The 22,748-nt window shown below is 43.3% G+C and overlaps 1 protein-coding gene across 1 annotated transcript; it reads right to left on the minus strand.

Annotated features, from left to right (window-relative positions):
- Positions 1-1,131: 1,131 nt before the first annotated feature.
- Positions 1,132-11,387, minus strand: LOC117047841 (laminin subunit gamma-1-like). The gene is made up of 8 exons (XM_033151067.1): positions 11,381-11,387; positions 10,854-10,933; positions 8,888-9,025; positions 7,281-7,425; positions 5,412-5,561; positions 4,060-4,174; positions 3,117-3,245; positions 1,132-1,713 (listed from the first exon to the last, which is right to left on the minus strand). Exons 2-8 carry the CDS (start codon positions 10,892-10,894, stop codon positions 1,457-1,459), a joined length of 975 nt encoding a protein of 324 aa, XP_033006958.1. The 5' UTR covers positions 10,895-10,933; positions 11,381-11,387; the 3' UTR covers positions 1,132-1,456.
- Between the last annotated feature and the right edge of the window lie 11,361 nt (positions 11,388-22,748).

Below are 22,748 nucleotides of genomic sequence, written 5' to 3' on the forward strand. Positions count from 1 at the left end.
TATATGCAGATCTCCAAAGGCAGGGGGTGTGTGTGGCAGCATCAGACCTCTCTCTTGAGGAAACTGCAGAGGCAGATAATTTCCTCCCGTTCAGAGTGGGGGTGGAGAAGAGAGACAACATGGAAGGAGAGATCTTCTCCCCACAAGGAAGCTGAATCAAAGTGGGAGAGGGGACATTCTGAGTGGGGCAGAAATTCATACCAAGCAACCACCAGCTCAGTTAGTCAATACTGTGAACTCTTGGAGTTATTTACCACTAGAATTAGGCCTGACCAATTATGTTTCCTAGAAAGATGGATCAGCTATAATTTGTGATTATTCTTCTTTTACACAAACGGTAAACCTACCAAGGCAAAATGATATGATTCAACCTGCAGAAAGAGAGCTCTGCAAACATTTTGAGTTAATTTTCTACCAGAGATTATGTTGACTTCAAATTTCACAGGCAAGTCTAGCAAAAAAAAAAAGTACTCTCTGGATAGTGGATGTTTCTTTCAAAAAAGGGGGAAAAGAAAAAGGCCCCTGCCCCCCCCCCCCCAAGAGAGAAAGACAGAATCTGTTCATATTAAATTATCTGTTCTTGGAAGATACCCCTTGATTATGACTAGTGACTGGCTGGTGACAGGAACAATTCTGATCACAAGTAGATTCTTCCATCTTGAAGAATTAAAATTTCTGCCTGTGTTCTCAGAGGTCAAAGGCAGGCCAAGGTATAGCACCATGGAGACCCAACACACCACTCCTTCCTTGTGACTCCCCTAAAACATTTCTGAGAAACTGTTTCTCAGAATCAAGATATACATATACATATTGCACTCTAGAAAGTTTCTTTAAAATTGGCAGCTGGCTACCAAAGTGGTAGTTTAATTGGCCACTAATATATGAATTAAGTTGATTTTTTCTTCTTTTCTGATTCTGAAGGCCAGTAGCATTTCTTACAAATTGTAGCTATACTGGCCGTTACAATTTAATACTTTGGTAGCCAAACCTTTTCCTTCATAGAAACAAAAAGAACAGAGAAATTGCGAGATGGGGTACGGGAGAGAGATACGGGGGAAAGAAAAAAGGAGAAGCCTGTGACTGCCCCCAGTATGCATCAGTTCTCATGGCCCTTTCTGTAATTCAGCACAACAGTCCATAATATTTCACATCATTATGCAAATCAAAGGGGAGTCTTTTCTGGGAGAAGAGGAGAAAAAGGAGTGTTTTGAGCAAGGAAGTGTATACATTTCATATCTTTAAACCCTTCTGATGCCCAAAGGCTGGATATTCAATTTGCGTTCATTCAGAAACTTGCAATTTTCTCCCTTGAATTGGGAAAGAAAGGACTGATAGCTATGTGGGAGATGAGGTGGGGGTCCTGAAGAAGGTAACCTAGGAATTAAGGCACTCCACAGCCAAAAGAACTGCTCCACCAGTCATTGAGGTAACGCCCCCCCCTGCCTTTAGCACATCCTTAGGGTTTTTCAATGGATGGGGTGTTGAAACAGCCAGTTGGTAAGGTCTTCTTGATGTCCTCTAAATTGCTAATGTCTTTCCTAATGGTGTTAATGTCCCTGTCATATTCACTGATGGCACTGGCTTGCTTTTCAGCTGCCTTCTCCAGATCAGAGACTTTCCGGTCCAAATCATTGTCCCTCATCTGGTTTTTGGCAGTGTTCAAAGTATCCTCAATCTCATTCAGTTTGCTCAAGTCCACAGGTTCCACACGCCCTGTAATAGGAACAAAACAGAAAATTGGAATGTTTTTTGATTAAGGCCCACTTCATTCTGATACAGAAATAATTTCCACTTGTCAAATGCAAAACAGAAAGAGATTAAAGAAGCAAAATAATTTTAAAAATCTTATCTTCCTAGCTTGCCAAATCGTCTCTAACTGCTGCATTCAAATTGTTTAAATTTGAGAGATAAGTTGTGTATCAAAATTCAGAAATGTGTAACATCGGAGCACTCAGTTCAGTGTCTCTTAAACTGCACACCCAGAAATTCACATTATGTACAAACATTTTACATTGTGAAATTTAAATGTTATCTGAATTTTATTTCCGCTGTTTGAGAAAAGGTTCTCTATACACATACATCCTTAACTATTTTTTTCCCCTTTTTACAAAGCCAAGATTAAACAACAACATAAACGACTGATTGCCCATTCCCTGCATTTAATCATTCATCCCACCCGTTCTTTTTTACAGGCCAAGTCTATGGACTTACGAAGCAGTAAACTGTACAAGATATTATTGTTGTGGACATAAAGGTGAAAACAGGTGCAAAATGTGGCTGCAAAAAAAGGGAGAAGCTTGGATAATTCTTGATTGGGCAGCCAATTCAGCAAATAAAGTGTCTTGTGGACTGGTTGGTGAGTAGGGGTTGTGGGGGTTGGCGAGTGGAGCAAACAGGGACAGAGCCACCTTAGTGCTATATGCACACACTACAGTAATCCAGCTATCAGTGTACCCGTTAACCTGGCAAGCATGTCGATTTGCAGAGTGAAGTCTTGCATACTGCAAGGGCCCCCAAGGGGGTGCTGTACAACTTTCTGTGATTTGAACACAAAAACATCCCTACCCTGTATGGAATCCCTGACAGTGGAGGCCTGGACACCCTTTGTCAGGGTTAGCTGGCAGGTTTTGCCTTCACAACAACATGCCATTAAGAGTAAAACAGCAATGGATGTAAATAGACAGCGCTGGGAATGGGAGTCAATCGTTGCACATTCATAGATTTGTCCATCTAGACTTTGTTTTAGACAGTCAGATTGTACTGGATACTGGGAATGGACTTTGAGACACACGCCAGACATATCTTAATATGTAAAATAAGTATGAGTGCAGTTTTACATTAAGCACCACTTGTCTATCATAATTTCAGCTTTGACAGCTCAAGTCACTGTACACTGTACACTATAAGTATTTTATTGAAGTCCTTTGAGTAAGTCCACAAAAATTATTAGACTAGATGCCCAGCTACACAAACCTATGCTAGCCAGGTATCTTCAAGCCAGGCTTGAAAGAACAAACAAACAAACAAACAAACAAACAAGGCAATACCCCAAATGCCACACTATTCAGGGTGAGAAGGTCAAACTCTCTAGCAGTTTACCAGCTGAAGATACATACCCAGCTTCTCAAGGAGGTCATTAATCATGCTCAGCAAGCTGCTAACAGAGGTCTTTGCTTTCCTTGCATTGGCTTCTGCTTCCTGAGCTGCCTCTGAAGCCTGGGGAATTAAAAAAATAAATTCAAATGGATATTACAACTGAATTCACATATGAATGTGTGTAATTCCATATCAATTACTTGTGGCTGACCACATGAACCAGCTAATAAGACACTACCTGTGGTGTTTAATTTGCAGTGAGTAACTCTACACACATAAGTCACTGAGTAATGAGCATGCATGTGTCAACTCTGTCTTGAACACTGCAGCATCATGCAATGTCATTTCTGCTGGAAGACAAGGGAGTCGCCCAGGAAGACAAAGGTGAGAGGATGAGAAAGAGAAAAGAAGAAAATGATTTCCAAATGGCATGAGACTTCTTTGAAGGGCACGCAGCCATGCATGGTTTTTGTAAAATCTCTTTTAAAAAAGAGTCCCAAACATACAGTGGTACCTCTGGGTTATGAATGCCTCGAGTTACGTTTTTCGGGTTATGAACGTTTTAAACCCGGAAATGAATGTTCCGAGCTCTCTACGGAGGCTCCATCAGCAGGAGCACTCTGAGGCCTCCACGAATGCCCGGAGCCAGGCCCCAACATCCTCAGGATGCCCAGCAGGTCACATCCCAGCCCCAAAGTTAGGTAAGGAACACTTACCTAACAAATGGGTAGCCGTGCTGGTCTGCCATAGTCGAAACTTAACAAAGCTATCTTTAGCCATCTCACCCCTTGCCTTTCCCTGCAAGACTAATTGCAGCCGTTAAGAGTCGTCAACAGGTTTTCCACACCTATCAGCTGATCACCCATTCCCACCACCCTCTGAGTAATACCCCTCCCCAGTCCCTCACTATATTTAAGGATCTGGTGACTTCTGTTTCAGTGTATCTGAAGCCATGCTGCCTACCTTTCAAGTTGCTGAGAATGTCATTGGCCTCCTGGAGTGTGTTGCTCCCCTTCTTGGCGGATTCTTCAGCCAGAGCCTTGGCAGCATCTGCTCGAGCCAAGAGCTGATCAGCAGTCTGTGCAAACAGACACAACACAGCAGGTGACCCATATGCCCTCTCCCTCTCTCTACAATGCCCTCATATAGCGAGTATTATGCACAGACTGTTTCTATTTAATTTCAATTTTTAAATTTAATGTAATTTTTTTAAAAAATAATAATACTGCTTTTATTTATTTTCATGGTACAGAAGACAAATTTTGAGAAAACAATTGTAACAACAGTAAACAACAAGTAACTTGTCCTAATAAAATTACAGACTTTTATCATGCCATGTGTTAAAAGTTTCACTTGATTACTCTAAGAGATCACACCACATTTCCCCATGAGTGCTGGGTGGATTCCTGCCACAGTCTGAGCATTGTTGTTGTTGTTTTATTTGTACCCCACCCACTCTGGGCAGCTCCAATGTTTTCCCAAAGGTGCAGGGGCAGGAGTCAAGTCTCTAGTTTCCCCACCTTAATTCTAGCCCCACAAGGCAGCCCAAAGCTTATGGCTTTGCAATGCTTCTGAAATACACTCCGGCTTGGATTTCGTGAGTCTTCAGTGGGCGTGAGTTCCAGCAGAGAGGAGAGAGCCACTGACAATGCTTCTTTCTTCCGTGGATTTCAAGGAGGGTGTAATCAGACACAACGGAGGAAGCGGCCTCTAAACCATGCTGAACCTAAGAGTCTCTGATTATCACGTGACTAAAGCAGCTTACAAGGAAGTTAAACAGTATAGGTTGGGAAGTACAGTTGCACAGTCACAAGAACAAAATCTAAACCTTTTAAACAGTTCATATATTTTAAGGACAAAGATGCTAAAGAATGGGAAAGGTTCTTCATCCTCCCCAACTCTGTTTTTAACTGCTGATTCTGCTTTACTAACAGCTGTGTATACTAGTTTACACCACTATGGTCTCTTTTGGCTTGGACACTAAAACCTTCACTTACCTTTTACACCAAATTGTTTCTCCCTTACTGCCTACTATCTCTCCACCTGTGCTTTCCTCGTCTCCAGGCCACTTTTCCTAGGCTCTGGGGCCCATGTTGTCTCTCCATGAATACTTTGCACCTAGCTCTGTCCTGCGCATGGTGCAGCCATTCTACAGAACACATGATCAAAAAAAGCCCGAAACACATGTCCACCATACCTCTCCATGAATCGGTTAACACAAGTTTTCAAAGGTTGAGAGCAGTTAAGCCACCCCTGTTTTAACCTGCATTTATGGCTTTTGTCAGGGTAGGAGCTTACATAAAAGTAGAACTGACCTGCTGTTCAGTCTTGCCCTTCTGCAAAAGGTTCTGTACTTCCAGCTCTTTCCCTTTCATGTCTTCTCTTAGGTCCTCATAATCCTTCAGCTTCCTGTTAATGAGCTGATCCAATTCTCTGGCTTCCTTCTTGATCTTATTCGCCTCATTCTACACATGGAGAAAACAGGAAGAGAAATGGCTTTTGTGAATGCAGCAACTGTGTATTATACATTTTATGGCACATTTCCAAGGGGCTGAATTTACAAACATCAAACCCACCCTTTAAACCAGGATCAGATACCGCAGTGCTATCTGCAGCACATCCTTATATCTGGTGATGGCTGGACCACCACTGCTTTCTGCTTCAGTTTTGATTTTCCCAAAATGTATTGCAGAACGTAGTTTAGGTGTCTGACAATATAATCCAACTTCCATATGGGGGACGGTATTCCACTAAATTTTACCCAGAGTAAACCCACTGAAAATGGTGAACCTAATTTAGTAGTGTTCATTAATTTCAGTACATCTACTAGGAAAAGAAAACTTAGTTGAACACAATGAAGGGTAAGGAGTGGATCTGGCCTTTGCTATACTGCTCAACATGTGCCTTCCATTCCACTCATCTTCTGCCTGACTTACTAAGTTGGTGGGAAGAAGGCACATCTGGGTACTGCAGTGGGGCCTCTGCTGCTGCTGCCGCTGCTGCCAGCATGTGGAGCAGAGGCACTGGCAATCATAAGAAGTTCGTTTCTCATGGTTCCCAGCACCTCTGTACACCAGAAGTGTGTAGGAAAAGACAGGCACTGAGTGATAGCGCAGCCTCCTCAGTATGGACCGTGGATCCTTGGAATCACTTCTATCTTTTTTTAAATGTGTTTGATTGACATAAAATATAAAGAGTCCTGTACTTTAAACCTTTCTTATGTTTTTTTGTCCACCAGGGTTACTCAAAGTGATTATATTTCAAAAAGAATTAAACGAACAATCTCTTAGCTGACACCAAGAGCTTGAACAATTTATTTCTGGTGTCACCCACAAAAGCAAAACAAGTTTCAGTTTTATTGGTGCTTTAAAGCTCTTCCAACAAACTCCACACAAAGCCCAACTCAGCATATCTCTAACTCAGAAAGATATGCAACCTGTCTCCTTTATTAGGTGTTTCAGATTACTCTTAATCAACACAAGCTATAAAGTGATGCTAATTTTATTGATCATGGCAGCATGTTTGGAGATAGCCACATGCTGCCACACCACAACTAGCTTATCAAGACTAGAAGAAGAAGAAGAAGAAGAAGAAGAAGAGGAAGAAGAGTTTGGATTTGATATCCCGCTTTTCACTACCCGCTTTTCACTACCCGAAGGAGTCTCCAAGTGGCTCACATTCTCCTTTCCCTTCCTCCCCCACAACAAACACTCTGTGAGGTGAGTGGGGCTGAGAGACTTCAGAGAAGTGTGACTAGCCCAAGGTCACCCAGCAGCTGCATGTGGAGGAGCGGAGATGTGAACCCGGTTCACGAGATTACGAGTCTACCGCTCTTAACCACTAACACCACACTGACACAAGAATAGTCAGTTGCACTTGTAGAAAAGTTGACTTGCCAAACAGGGGTGGCCAGAGGCAAACTGGGTCCGATGTCCTTCTATGCCACCTGGCCGCTGTTCCATTTCTTACTTGCAATGGGATAATCAAGCATGTCACCCACCTTGAATGCATTATAACGTGTGGAAACACTTACTGGACTGAAGAACTTTAAAAATGAATATACATGTCCTATTGCACCTTTGAAATCTATCCCCCTTTGGGATCAGCCATGATATTGTTAGTGTCGACTATGTTTGGTTGCTGTATGTATTTCAAAAATAGTAAGATGAGAATAAAAAACATACCTCTAGCTCCTCAGAGTCTATAGATGGCAGACTGGTGAGGTTGGCATAGATCTGCAGGGCCTTATTCCCAGCCTCCTCAGCATCTGCATGGACTTTGTTTGCCTGCTTTTCTAGATCTCGGGAAATGTCTTTTGCCTGGTTATACCTAGGAACCAAAGATAACCTTACTATTGTTCCTCTGGCCTGTTGGTCTAAGGTACTATTTCTGCTTTGGATGCAACAGGTCTTGTGCTCAAGGAGTGGGTAGGTGGGTACGGCTGCACCAGATGGAAAGGGCCTGCAGCTCAGTAGCTGAACAAACTTTTGCACGCAAAGAGCCCCTCATTTAATCTCTGGCATCTTTTGAACGTAGATCTTTGGGAGCAGAGCTGGGAAAGACTGGTGCCTGGAGCAGTCTAGAAAGACTAAAAAGACTTAGAAGAGCTGGTGCCTGTCAGAACACATCATACTGAACTTGATGGATCAATGGTTTGGCAGTATAGGGCAGCCTTTTGAATAAAGTTATTCAGAGACGCTTTCAGATAAACAATTAAACAGTTCAATGCAAATACACACAAATCACTCAATTACATATGGAAACTGGCAGGGAATACACTGCACCTATGGATGGACAGCTGCACAAGCAACCAGTCAGCTTCCATTTAAAAGGTACAGGTCATGACCTTAGTATCCCCAAGTGGCCTGGCCCTGGCCCATGCTTTAAAATTGATCTTTGGGGCAGCCGTGGAAGCGGATTGTGGGGAGGGGGACTGGACCAGGACTCCACAGTTATGAGAACTGAAATCTGAGTTGCTCTTGGTGGTGGCCCTAGGAGTACAGGTCAGTTTCCTCAAAAGAAGCATATCTGATAACTGAACTTTGCCATTTCCAGCACCAAGTTAAAACTGTTGTATTCAGCCAAACTTTTAAGTTCTTTAATGCCGCCTTGTTTTAACCCTTCAGCTTTTAACCCTGCACCTTTGTTGCTAGTTCTGCATCTAAGGAAGCCATTCCACACAAACTGCAGCAGCAAATCCAGGAATGCCACAAACTGTACACTGAATGGGGAGCTACAGTAAATCCTGGGAATGTATGTGAATGAACCATATTTCTTTAAAGACACTTTGGCCTCATTCACACTTTACAATTGTAGATATACTCTTCGTATGTGCACCTGAAAACTTCCCTAAGCCTAATACTGATAAAGGTTTTATGCCAGGGGCCAGCAACCTTTTTCAGCCGTGGGCCAGTCCACCGTCCCTCAGACCATGTGGTGGGCCGGACTATATTTTGGGGGAAAAATATGAACAAATTCCTATGCCCCACAAATAACCCAGAGATGCATTTTAAATAAAAGGGCACATTCTACTCATGTAAAAACACGCTGATTCCCGGACCGTCTGTGGGCCGGATTGAGAAGGCGATTGGGCCGCATCCGGCCCACAGGCCTTAGGTTCCCTACCCCTGTTTTATGCCTTAGGCTCCTGGATATAGATTCCTGACATCTCTTTTTGCATAAACAGTAACTATTTTAGCTATTCTGCTTCTTATGATCACTGCGGCACTTTGGACAGCTGAAACGTTTTAAAAATAAAGCACCTCAATTTCTGTCTTCACTTCATACTTACTTCCTATTAAGGTCACCGATGTCATTCATGGTCTGATTCTCCCCTGCCAGTGTATCCAAGAGCAGCTTATATGCTTGTGTCGACGTGTCGTTTGCTTCTTTAGCCACACGAACAATGTCATCTGCTTCTTGCTTGTGCCTGGAGCAGTATTAGGAGAGCAGAACTAAATGGTCAGAGAAACACCATCCTTTTCTCTCCATACATTATAGTAGGAGTTAGACGCTAGGCATCATTTTCAAAGAGAATGATAACATGCCATAAATCTTCAGTTTCAGGAACACGGCCTGAATTGTCCCTGAGAATGAAGCCAACACAGCCTATTCCTAAAACAGCAATAGCCAGCCTCTTTGTCAAGTGCACCTCAAGGGGCTGCTGCATAAAGGCGATACTCCATGTTTTCTGCTGGTAGCCAAGTAGCAGCACAACATAGGAGAGGCAGGCAGGAGTAGAGGCTTGACTCCATGCCAAGGCCAGGCTCACTGGATCCTCCTGTTCCTCTTCAGAAGATCCATGCTGCCAATGCCACTGGCCGGCCATTCATGATAGCTAGAGGTGGGTGCTCTCCACTTCTGGCAAAGGACTGACATAATAGTTCTCTTTCAAAAGCTTGTAGAAACCCACTGTTTTCCAGTTAGTATTCTTTTTTCTTTAAGGGGTGGGTGGGAGGGAAAGATTCACAGAACCCAGGTTAAAATTAAAAAGGGAGGAACTTAAAGAAGTGGTTGAAGCACTCTAGCTTTTCATGGGCTTGTGGTGGATGAAGGACTTCCATCGTTTTGTGAGTTGGTTGACCAACAGTCTCTGTTCACGTAAGGGGATTCAGATCCTGGTCTCTCCCAAATAACTGCCTGTTTTCCCATTACTCAACAAGACTGTTCAAACAGGAAGTGACTAATATAAAAGTGGAACGGGGTGGGGAGGGGAAGGAAAGAGACATACAACAGACTAAGCTAGCAGATACTTGCCAGTGTTATCAGAACAGAAGGTGGGGGAAGAGGACAAACTGTGACATACTCGCTTTGATCAGACAGGTAATATACTCGCTTATCTGGCCAAGACTGCACCCTTCAGGGCCAGTTCTTACAAAGCATTTTGTATTTACGTACAGATATACCTGAGCACAAAATATATATGTAACGCATTAGTTATGCTTTCATGTATGCTTTTTGTAGGTTTTTCTTTAAAAGCACAATGAGAAACTGCACACCATGCGTTTCAAAAGTAGAAGCTGCTGTTTATACATGCACACACCCCTTTGTAACCTGAACAGTGCTTAAGTGCATTCTGTACTGCAGAAAAGATAAATATGCCTTGTTAAGGTGCAACCCTCAGTTAAATAATTGAAAGCAACACCATTCAAGCAGTTTATGACTACGCTAAGACTGCTCCATTATGGGCCGTCCTTGTTCTATTCCCCTTAGGGCAAAATGGAAAGGTAAGAACAAATGGGGAATGGAATGGGAGCAGGGAGGAAAGAGTTCCCACAAAGGAGAGAGGGGCTGGTGGTTCAAGTGTGGAAGAACAGTAAAAGGGAGGGTGGTAGGTGTGATCTTAAGGTATGCTGAAAGAGAGAAAGACGAAAGTGACTTGAGGAGGGACAGCCTTGTGTTTCTTGACAATGTGTTGCTGTATTATTTATTACATTTATAAAACTGCCCTTTCCCTGCTCAGAACAAATGGAGAAAACAAGGAAAAATAGGCTAAAATGAATCCATCAGGCCAAAAAGTGCAACCAGCAGCCGTCCTAAAAATTCTCAATTTCTACTCAAGCTCCTTCCTCAAATACCTGTGTAAAGAAAGTAGTCTTCACTTGCTGGCAAAAATAAATCACGGAGTGGGACAACTGAACCTCCATGAGGCAGTGGTTCCATCACGTGGGATCCTTCATGAAGGAAGCCCATGGTATTCACCGACACCAAGAGAGTGAAGAGTGAAGAAGGTATGCTAAAGATGCAATGGGCCTTACCGAGCAGCTAGCTGGCGGGCTTCTTCTGCCAGGCGAGTCATGTTGTTGGGGTCGCCGGTTGACTCTGGTGGAGTAATAGACTGGAGAAGAACCAAACAGAATTTTAAGGTCTTCTATATTTTTAAACAAATGAGCAGTAGCTACTTGCCTTCTCAGACTACTACTGGGTCTAAAGTGCGGACTGGAGCTAGACATGGTGAGAAATATGGGGCCCTTGCTGATACAGGCAAGTCTTGTGTGGTTCTCCCTCTTCCCCTGGCCTGTGTAGGTATGGAAATACGCAGTGAGGCCCAAGCAAACACTTATTCATGACTCAACATGTGTGAGAGAGAAAGAGGAACTCAGAACAAGGTTGCCAATATCTCAAAGCTGACGTGCAACCACACTTGCTCTTTGATTGCCAACACCTTATACCATTTTTCAACATTTGACACTGGGCCGGTATCAGACAAACTATCAGGAAATATTCAAGGCACTCAAATTCAGTAATTTTAGCTCTTTCAAAAAGGAACACAAGAACCACTCACCACATTAGCAACTCCCCCCCCCCTGGCCACACCCTTGAGTTTTATGTTCACATGTTTCAGCGCAGAAAATGTATTTCAGTTAGGAGAATATTTAGAGAGGGACGGGAGACGGCTCTCTCCTCTCCTCTAGAGCACATTCAGACAGATGCTTTTTCGCAACTGCCACAGAAACTGTACAGAAAAGCTATCGTTATTTTCATCTATCCATTAACTGATATGGTAGAACTCGAGATTAACGGGGGAAAAACTTGAACTTCAAAGAAACAGGAACCCAGGTGCATCACAGCGGTTAGGGCTGATAAGAATACAAAGGAGCCGCCACCCTTCTCAACAAATCCAGCACTGAGATGTAAAATTTCTTTTTGTGTTGGCTTGCACAACTCTTACAAGCTCATTTATGGAATGCAGACAAGTTGCACAATTATTTGGGGGTTGCCTTCTCCTCAGATGAATCAGACAATAGTTGAACTGGGGGCCAATTCTAAACTGCCCTGCAATTCACTAATACAGGAAGGAGAGGCGTGTGTGTGTGTGTGTGTAGTCTTCTACTTGCTGTAATGATCGATGAGGCCAGTGACCAAATGGGACAGTTCCTCTTTGGTGTTTGTTTGTCTTCAGCTTTCCTGGATACCTATTATCCACAGTTCTTAAGCAAAGGTATCACCCCCAGATGGGCTGCAAAGTCCATTTCCCCAATCAAACAATACCCAAAGAATTGGCCACAGGGAAATTAAACTCCACCACCAATTCACTACTGTGCAGTTCACCCTAAAACAAGCAGCATGTGACATCAGCTTCTGTTTTAGAGGGAGCTAACAGAGGATTGAGGTAGGATACTAGCAACAGCACTGAATTCAATAATCTGTAGTGGGTGTGTAAGGGGTACCTAGAGGGCCCTGCTAAAGCAGCTACGCTTTATGCTGCTGGCACATACAATATTGCTTTCTCCACCTCCTTTTCTCTCCTTGTTCCCAGATCTGGCATGGAAATCTTCATTTTCCAGCTTGGTTGCATTCTATGGTAATTCACTATTACCCATGGGAGGGCATAAACAGTTTCGGCTACCCACCACCTATAAAAGGAGGTTCAGTATAAATGAAGCTTGCAAAATCATGTGCTTGAAACGTTAAACGGAGGTGGAGAACCTCGGGGCCAAGGGCTTTCTCAACTGGTCCTTGCAACTCTCTCCAGGCCACACCTCTCACTAGCCCTATTCCATACCCTTCCTTGAGTGCTTTTGCCTGACTGGAATTTGCCCCATAACTGGCAGGATGCCTCTCTGCTTGCTTGGGCAGAGGATTAAAACCGCTGTCTTTTTGAGTGGCTGGAATGTAGTCTATTGTAGATTTTAAGGAGTTCTTGGAGAACAGGTGAGGTCCCTACAGACTGGAAGCAGGCAAATGTTGTCCCCATCTTCAAAAGGGGGGAAAGGGAAGACCCAGGTAACTACCAACTGGTGAGCTTGACGTCAATACCAGGGAATGTCCTAGAACAGATAATTCAACAGTTGGTCTGTGAGCATTTAGAAAAGGATGCTGTGATTGCTAAGACCCAGCATGGGTTTCTCAAAAATAAGTCATGCTAGACCAATCTGATATCTTTTTTTGATGGATCAGGGAAATGCTGTAAACATAGTGTATCTTGATTTCTGTAAGGCTTTTGACAATTTCCTCCATGATATTCTCTAGAGGAAGCTGATAAAATGTGGGTTGAATGAGGGAACTGTTAGGTGGATTTGTATCTGGTTGACTGACTGAACCCAAAGAGTACTAATTCATGGTTTCTTGTCATCCTGGAAAAAAGTGACAAGTGGGGTGCCACGGGGTTCTGTCCTGGGTCTGCTGTTGTTTAACACCTTTATAAATGACTTGGGTGAAGGAATTGAGTGGATGCTCATCAAATTTGCAGATGACACCAAACTGGGACGGGTAGCTAATGCCACAGAAGACAGAATCAGAATACAAAATGACCTTAACAGATTGGAGAACAGGGCCCAAGCTAACAAAATGAATTTCTATAGGGACAAATGTTAGGCCCGGCACTTTGGCAGGAAGAATCAGATGCACAAATATAGGACGTGAAAGGGATCTAGGAGTCTTGGTGGACAAGCTTAACATGAGTCAACAGTGTGATGCAGCAGCAAAAAAAGCAAATGCTATTCTAGGCTGCATCATCAGAAGTCATCAGAAGTCTAGTGTCCAGGTCAAGGGAAGTAATAGTACCGCTCAATTCTGCGTTGGTCAGATCACATCTGGAATACTGTGTCCAATTCTGGGCACCACAATTTAAGAAGGATGCTGACAAGCTAGAACAGTGTTTTTCAACCACTGTTCCGCGGCACACTAGTGTGCCGCGAGATGTTGCCTGGTGTGCCGTGGGAAAAATTGAAAAATTCGAAAGATTTATATTATAAAGTTTATATTATAGTCAATATAGGCACAGAGTTAAATTTTTTAACATTTTCTAATGGTGGTGTGCCTCGTGATTTTTTTCATGAAACAAGTGTGCCTTTGCCCAAAAAAGGTTGAAAAACACTGAGCTAGAACATGTGCAGAGGAAGACAAGCAAGATGATCAAGGGTCCGGAAACGAAGCCTTATGGGGAACGGTTGAAGGAGCTGGGTATGTTTAGCATGCTTGTTTTCTCCTGCTCTTGAGGGCAGGACTCGCAGCAATGGCTTCAAGTTGCAAGAAAGGAGATTCCAACTAAACTTTCAGAAAAACTTGCTGACAGTAAGAGTTCTTCAGCAGTGGAACAGACTCCCACGAGAGGTGGTGGACTCTCCCTGCTTGGAGGTTTTTAAGCAGAGAATGGATGGCGATCTGTCAGGGATGCTTTAGCTGAGATTCCGGCATTGCAGGGGGTTGGACTAGACAACCCTTCCAATTCTAAGATTCTATGATTTTATGTACAAAAGTAAGAGCATGTGCTTGTCATTGGAAGTCCTTGTCAATATCCCCCTCCCTGAGGGGTTCAGAGGGTGGCAAAATGAAAAAGGGCCTTTTTGGTGGTGACTTGCCTGACGTCATCATTACGTGTCTTTAGGTGCCAGACGAAAACAATCCTTTCACCCGGGTCTTTGGCCATTATATAGTCTATGGTTTGTTAAAGGTGTGGGGGGCACCTTTTATTGTGATTATTTCATTATTATAAACATAGCTTTGTGCTATGTTTTTCTTTTTATGTCCTGTAAAATATGTTTTTAATGTTATATACTGGCCTGGGATCTTTTGATAAAGAGCAGTATATAAATCAAATAAATCATCACAATCTATTGCTCCATTCACATTCTGGACCCCAAAGAGTTGTCAATAGAGGTATGTGGAACTTGAGCTGTGAAAAGTTCCCCACCCCTGTATTTTAAAAAAATAATAAAGTCTGTGGAACATCATTCAACCAGTTCCCCACCTTGAGAGACCTCTGGCAAGTAGCATGTGAATATGCATAACTGAAGTTTCACGCATGGCAGCATACCTGTAGTACCAGCTGGGCAATTGGTGCACACCACCTCCTTGGTTTTGGGTACTATGGCACAGCTTGATCCCCCTGGACATGGACACGGCTGGCAATCGGAAGAGCTGCCTGTGGTTGCATCTCCATAATAGCCATCGCTGCACTTCTCGCAGTGAGGACCTGCTGTGTTGTCTCTGCAGTCACAGGCTCCTGTTTTTAGGTGGGAGAAAGAGGGTGGTTTATTCCCCAGACCTATGCAGCCAGTGGGCAACTGCTTCACAAGAATCTCTCCTGGCCCAGACTAATTTCTCAGCATGTGGCCTTTTCCAGAAACATTATGTGCTTAGGCACAGGGCTGGATTTATTTTTTCGCTTTATTGCTTTGTCTTTCCAGTGACTGCTTGCCATTCCAAGGACAGTATTACCAAAGGAGAGGGAGGGAGGGAGGGAGAGAACTGAAAAGTAAAACTAAATGAGGAAGAGGGGAATTTCCTCTGTGAACACTGTCATGGTCCAGAAGAACTTTCAACTCTGGCTGCTGGCTTAAATCTCTGTAAAGTGCCACAGGCCTCAAATTAGAGACTGGGAAACAGATACAGGCACCTTGCCAGAAGAGGGATGCAAATACTGTTGACCTTTCTTGCAGGGTTGCTGTTAGCGAATGTGGAATACTTGGAACTTTCTTAGATTCTTGAGTTCAGTATAACTGCTATTTCATTTCTAGTCCAGAGATGAACCTGCACCAGGGCATGACAGAATTTGAGGTCAGCTACCCTTGGCTGTTTGAGAGGCTTCTCTGTAAAACTACAGAGCTGGGTCACATATACAGTGTGTTACTTCACTCTAGTTCAGGGTTTCCCAAGCTTGGGTCTCCAGCTGTTTCTGAACTACAACTCCCTTCATCCCTAGCTAGCAGGAACATTCATCAGGGATTATGGGAATTGTAGTCCAAAAAGAGCTGGAGACCCAAGCTTGGGAAACCCTGCAGTCTATTGCTTATTCATCCTGAACATTTTTTGTTCATTTTATTTGTTGATTTTATTTTGCTGCTCCACATGTCCAAACTGCTCTTTATCCCTTCATGTAACACCTAAGAAGCTATTGCACACATATATTTTACTTTTACTCATTGATATGTGGCACACTTCCCTTCGGATTCTTTTCCTTATGTGTCACGTGCAACTAAACTGCAAGTCTGTACCACCTCTCTCTTAATTCATGTATGGCACCTGGCATGGCCATAGGCACTGCATAGCTAACAGACACATGTACCTGTGACAAGTGCCTACATAATGCTGTGCCAACTTTGTCGTTCCTTTGCTCTTCCTTGGACCAGGCATATAGCCCTTAGCACACAACCATGCACCCATCAGTGGATGCAGTTTCACATGGCAAAGGATAGTATAGTAAGATCATAACCAGCAGAAAGCATGGTCAGAGACACTCTCCCTCCAACTTCCATTAGCAATTTCCATTAACAAGGGAATGATTTTCACTTTGTTTGCTGCAGGTTGAAAAACACTTAAAGCTAGCGCTGCACTTTGCACTTAGCCAGAGGTGCCACTGACAATACCCCCCCCCCTTTCCTTTTTTCTTGTGTCTATTTACATTGTAAGCCTGGAGGCAGGGTTCTGCTGTTTTTTATTCTAATTGCCTTTTAAAAGGCATTTATATACCACTCCTCATAATATTTATTCCTCAGTGGGGCAGGGTGGGTGAGGGAAATGTTTTCACATTACATAGTGCAGCGTGTAACACAGTGTTTTTCAACCACTGTTCCGCGGCACACTAGTGTGCCGCGAGATGTTGCCTGGTGTGCCATGGGAAAAATTGAAAAATTCTAGAGAATTACTTTATATATAGTCAATATAGGCACAGAGTTAATTTTTTTAACATTTTCTAATGGTGGTGTGCCTCGTGATTTTTTTCATGAAACAAGTGTGCCTTTGCCCAAAAAAGGTTGAAAAACACTGGTGTAACATGTATTCAAAGCACAATTTATACGCTACACGGCACTAAGCCAATGGGGCACATAGTAATATTAATAATATTATTAATAATAATACCATCTTTATATATACAGGTACCTACTGAGAAGATCCATTAAAAGGCAACTATACCAAAAAGGAATCATTGTGAAAAGAAGGTTGGGGGGGGGAGGCCTCAAATTTTGTCCCCTCAGGGTGCTATATGACCAAAGTCCACTCCCGATTCCAGGACGGGGACAATATTTTCATAACGTTCTTCTTCAACCAACCCTTTGGCCGATTAACACCCAACACCTTTTAAAATGTGTTGGAGGGGCGTTATTTGTTTGTTTTTATTGCGTATTTTGTGGTGTTTTGTTTTTTTAATCTTGCCTGTTTATGTTGTGACTCCACCCAGAGATCTACGGATGAGGGGCGGTATACAAGCTTAATATTGTCAATAACTAATCAGGATATATATTTTTTTAACGGAAATAACTGCACTGCACGTCAGTGCCACACACAGCCACTGCTTCCAAGTCCAGGGCCAGGTCAGCCATTGGCGACCCTTGCCAACCTCTCCGCCTGACCCGCTTCTCAGGGTTGTCGTGGGGATGCAGCAAGGAGGACGGGGAAGACCAGGGGCGAAACGAGGAGGAGTATGGATTTCCTAGGGTCGGGTCGGGCAACGGCGCTTGGCGGAGCTTTTCGCGCGCCCACGATACACCCTATTTGGCCATTTCCCCGCCCGGCTATACCGACCGCAGGGTGATCCGCCCGCCTGGCGCCCTCCTCCTCCTCCTCCTCCGGACGGGACTGCGCGGAGCAGCCGGCGGCGCCCTCCATGGCCTCTCCGCGTGCCCCGCGGCTTCGTTCCGCGCGGTGTCTCAGCGCTGCAGGGTCCGTCCCCCCGCCCGGAACACGCTGCCGAGCTCGAAGGTTCCGCCCGGGTCTCGGCGGGTTGAGAGCGGCGTCAAGTATCCAAGGCCTTCTGAAGAGATCCGAACGGAAATGGAGTTTTAAAGGAGGGGGCCATAATCCTTTTATGAGGGAGCCAGGAGGAGAGTAGTCATTTAGGGGGAGAAAATTAAATTTTGGGGGAAAAAAATCAGCGAGTGGTCTTAAAAATATGTTTTGACTGTGAAGAATCAAAATCTACTATTATTTTTGTGACTGGACAACATTTAGCTTTTTTTAAAAAATAAATTACATTCTGAAATTGTAAATAATAATAAATACTGATAACAATAACAATATATAATATAACTGAAAGCACTTGGCAAAACCTTTTTAATGATTTCTATGCATTTCTACACATACTTTAACTTAACAAGCAAAGCTAAATTATATTAATTTAACCAAAACTTCTTTTGAATTCCCAGGTCACGTTACAACTTTTTAGCACCCCACATTTGGGGAATTTGAAAGTTGAAAAACTGAATGCACCCTAGCAGGGAAGCAGAAACAGCCCCCCACTTCACCCAGCATCATTTCTGAACTAATATTTATAAGGTTTCTGTAAAATGGTGATCTGCCAGTTTAGGATTGGCAGCTAACCACACAACCAGCCCTTTGATCTGCCCAACTCAGCAGGTGATATTTTTGATGGTGTGACAAATGAAGTAAAACCATGCTTCTCATTGGGGTTGTGCTCTGTGCTGATTGGGGATTTCATGGAAAGGAGGCAAACTGCTTGCTTTTTAGTTTATTGTTGTAGATTTACTCCCAAGGAGAGGTGCTTGTGGGCTATTCTGCCTCAGATGCCAAAGCAAGTTGGCTATTCTTTCAAACTATTCACCTTGAATTATGCTTTTGAATTATGGTGCTGGAGGAGACTCTTGAGAGTCCCATGGACTGCAAGAAGATCAAACCTATCCATTCTCAAAGAAATCAGCCCTGAGTGCTCACTAGAAGGACAGATCCTGAAGTTGAGGCTCCAGTACTTTGGCCACCTCATGAGAAGAGAAGACTCCCTGGAAAAGACCCTGATGTTGGGAAAGATGGAGGGCACAAGGAGAAGGGGACGACAGAGGATGAGATGGTTGGACAGTGTTCTCGAAGCGACTGGCATGAGTTTGGCCAAACTGCGAGAGGCAGTGAAGGATAGGCGTGCCTGGCGTGCTCTGGTCCATGGGGTCACAAAGAGTCGGACACGACTGAACGACTGAACAACAAAATTCACCTTGAGTGGGGTGGGGGTGCTCGAGGTACTTGAGCAAAATGTCTATGTCATGAGTGGCCTTTTGAACCAACTCAAAACATTCTGAAGGCATACTTTGAAATGCAGTTTGGTAGACAAGCTTCTCAGCAATAGCAGAGTTTCTGCTAGTACTTTTTTGGAGTGATAAGTCTAATAATACCAATGTGAGAAGCTGGTGTATTTGATTTTTACAAACATAAAACAGCAGCACTTAAAACATCTGTAGCTTCACCAGTCCCCCATCCCAAATCTGTGCTATGCCTAAAAAACAAAAAACAAAAACCTGACAGATTATACGCTTAACACTTTAACAGATTATATACACTTAATATACTTAACTGTTAAGTTGAGACCTAGTGGGTTGCAGCCTGATCTAAGGTGGCTCACAACAGGAGCAATACCACTATGCAAATATATGGTAAAATATTCAGAAAGGGGTCTCCAAATGCATGCTTGGGTTAAAAGGGTGTTGCGGGTCTGAAATGGTTGAAGATACATGCTCTTAACATCAGTGCCTCATTGCTGTATGATCTGCCTCTTGAGTGTACATTTCACATACATTTTCTCAGCAGCTTGTTTCCATGGGTCATTATTATTATTCTTGTGCCCATGCTGCAAAGTGTCTTCCTTAATTCTGTCTGCTGAATTTCATGGCAGAGGAAAGTTCTGAGCCAGAAGATTCCTAGTTGATTAGACACTAGTAACTCTGGATACTGACAGCTTTACTGCTATAGATAAATAGGTCTTCTCCACCTGAGGATGAAGAGGATGGTGCAAAGCTGCCCATGAACAATTTTTGAACTGCTCTGAGTTCAACTTGAGAAAGAGCATAATAAATAAATAAATAAATAACATCTGTCAAGCCCTGTCATTGCAGCAGACTTTACTACTTCCACAAAAAGTGAAGCAGATTGTTTAGTTCACTCAGTTTTGTGTTTCATGAAAGAAATTCTAGAAGTGTGATCTTACTAAGTGCCTCCTAAAAATAATCCCACAAATTGACAACTCTGAAAAGGCTCCTTTTTGGCTTCTGAGTGCCATTTATTGAAAACATAGTGAGAAGAATGAAAACATGCTACTGTTTCTTGAAGGAACTGTCCCATACATCTGCTTCCTGTTGCAAGGACTGCCAAATATTTTAGTGGTTCCACAGAAATCTGAATCTTAGTCTGCAATTCTATACAGGCTTAACTGGGAGCCTCATGGAACTCGGTGGATGGTGGTGGGGAGATGCTTCCTTCTTAATCAAAATTCTCGGGTCATTTGCTTGGAGTTATCCGTCTGTACTTACGCTGCAGTCCTAATTACATTTGTTTGGGTGAATGCATTGGGTATGCATGCATAGGATTGGGCTATAAACTGTAGATCAGTGCTTTCCAAACTGTGTGTTACGACACATTAGTAGTGTGTCGGCCGCAGTGTGTCGGTCTGTCGCACGAACACTCCCCACATTCCTCACAGGGCTAGAAAGGGGTTAGTTTAACCTCCGGTTTGCTAGAGAAACTGAATTACTGTGTCGCGAAATGATGCATGTCTAAAAAGCGTGTCACCAACATGAAAAATTTGGAAAGCTCTGCTCTAGATTATGATTGCTTTCTAGCAGGGAGTAGACTGGGTAGGTGGGCTTAGCTAGACAAGTACTGTAGGCCAATGCCATGCATGCTTCCTGGAAGCAGTGATTCCCAACAACCAAACACAAAATCTCTACAGACAAATTAAGAGTGAATGCTCATTAAACAGCAACCACGGTCTAGTTTCCCTACAAACGTATCAGGATGTATGTTCAATAAACAGGTTGATGGGAATCATCCATTATCACATCCTTACAGAACCATGAGTTCATTGGGGCTTGCAATGTGCATGGGATTGCAACCTCAGTGCAGGGAAAGTATATTATAATCCTTAGCCATTGAGTCCGCAATGTCTCAGTCACTCTTGCAGTCCTATATCCCTACCTGTGGGAGTAAATTCTGTTGAAGTTACAGTTACAGGTGGGTAGCCGTGTTGGTCTGCCATAGTCGAAACAAAATAGAAAATTCTTTTCAGTAGCACCTTAGAGACCAACTGTGTTTGTTCTTGGTATGAGCTTTTGTGTGCATGCACACTTCTTCAGATACACTGAAACAGAAGTCACCAGATCCTTAAATATAGTGAGGGAGTGGGGAGGGGTATTACTCAGAAGGGTGGTGGGAATGGGTGATCAGCTGATAGGTGTGGAAAACCTGTTGACGACTCTTAATGGCTGCAATTAGTCTTGCAGGGAAAGGCAAGGGGTGAGATGGCTAAAGATAGCTTGGTCATGTATAATGAGATAAGAATCCAATGTCTTTGTTCAGACCAGGTCTCTCCATGGTTTTGAGTTTGGTAATGAGTTGCAATTCCCCTGTAAAGGGGGAGTGGGGGTGAAGGGAATGCGGAGCCGGGCCATTAGGGGAAATGCCCCAACCGGGCGGAAAAGCGGCGAGAACTGGCCGTGGTGAGCGAGACGTTCTCCCTGAGAGATGAAAGAAAAAGAAGCTGGAGGTCGTAAGTACTTGATTGGATTTACTGCTGAGTTTAAAGACTTAACGACTTAACGACCCTGGAGGCTTTAGATAAAGGAGTCTGCCTGTCTCCCTTCGGAGGCGAGAAAAATAACAGATTGTGATACTGTTGCTATCGGATGGATATATTGTTAAGACTTTTTGAGGAGTGAGACTTTATAGATCTCCCTTGGGGGAGGAAGAGGATGGAAAATATCCCAGTTGAAAGTTTTGGTCTTTGTGCTCCGGTTTCAGAGAAAAATGGCTGCGAAGACTCTGAATCAAAGTGGAAAATTACTGCTATATGATGAACAACACTGAAACAGAAACTGAAATCTGATACCTATGCCCGTCCTCACCATGTTGGGCTTTGTTTTTGAAACTGTTTTGGACTTTGAACTAACTGATGAAGAAAGGATTATTATATTGAAACTGGAACTGATCAATCGGAAATTGAAGGTTTTGAGTGGGGATTTGAAGGAAAATTTATTTCCCACAGAGGAGACCTTCCAGACACTTGATACTATGGAAGAAAATTTGGACAAAGAGCTGATGGAGCTGATTGAAAAATTGAGCGAGCTGGCATGGCGATCCCCGGAAAAAGAAGCGTTCCTCGGTGGTGGCAGTCCGAGGACGGCAAGGAATATTATATCCAGCCCCCGAGGTGTGAGCTCGGGAGCGATGGTCAAGAAATTAAGATATCTACAAATAGAAGAATGCAGCATTGAATGGGAGAAGCCGAGAGACGAACAGTGTATCCTGATGCTCGATGCAAGGATGGTCGGGGAAGGTGTCTGGTTTTGTGTCTGGTCCTGTGGATGTATAAGAAAAGAGGACAATCTGAGGAGCGGTTCCGGTGAAAGATGGAGAAGGACATGGGACAGAGGGGGGATAGGGTGAACTATATTAAGTATAAAATATAAATGCTTTGTTATGGTAATCTGAAATCGGAGTGTTAAGACATTAAGTTTTATTTTAATTTTTAATAAGAAAAGGGATATTTTGAAACTTTTTGATATTAGCAGCAGTTCAAGGGAAGAAGAATAGTTTAGATTTAATATAAGATTACTTTGTTAAGATCCAAAGAATTGTTATTAAGATTGTTGTTTAAGGTTTGAATTTTATTAAGTGAATAAAATTTTTAGAGAAAGGAAGTTATTAAAGCAGAATATGGATATAAAACCGAAGGAGAGAGGGTGGGGGAAGTCAATTGTCAAGATTTGGAA

Source organism: Lacerta agilis, chromosome 6 (assembly GCF_009819535.1).
Source record: "Lacerta agilis isolate rLacAgi1 chromosome 6, rLacAgi1.pri, whole genome shotgun sequence".
NCBI lineage: Eukaryota > Metazoa > Chordata > Lepidosauria > Squamata > Lacertidae > Lacerta > Lacerta agilis.

What these genes read in the sequence shown, in the direction of transcription:
- LOC117047841 (XM_033151067.1), bottom strand. Translation starts at nt 10,894, where the DNA reads ATGACTCGCCTGGCAGAAGAAGCCCGCCAGCTAGCTGCTCG. An exon ending in GCCCGCCAGCTAGCTGCTCG is followed by an intron (nt 9,026 to 10,853) that starts GTAAGGCCCATT and finishes ATACTGCTCCAG; the next exon opens with GCACAAGCAAGAAGCAGATG. An exon ending in TGACCTCCTTGAGAAGCTGG is followed by an intron (nt 1,714 to 3,116) that starts GTATGTATCTTC and finishes TTCCTATTACAG; the next exon opens with GGCGTGTGGAACCTGTGGAC.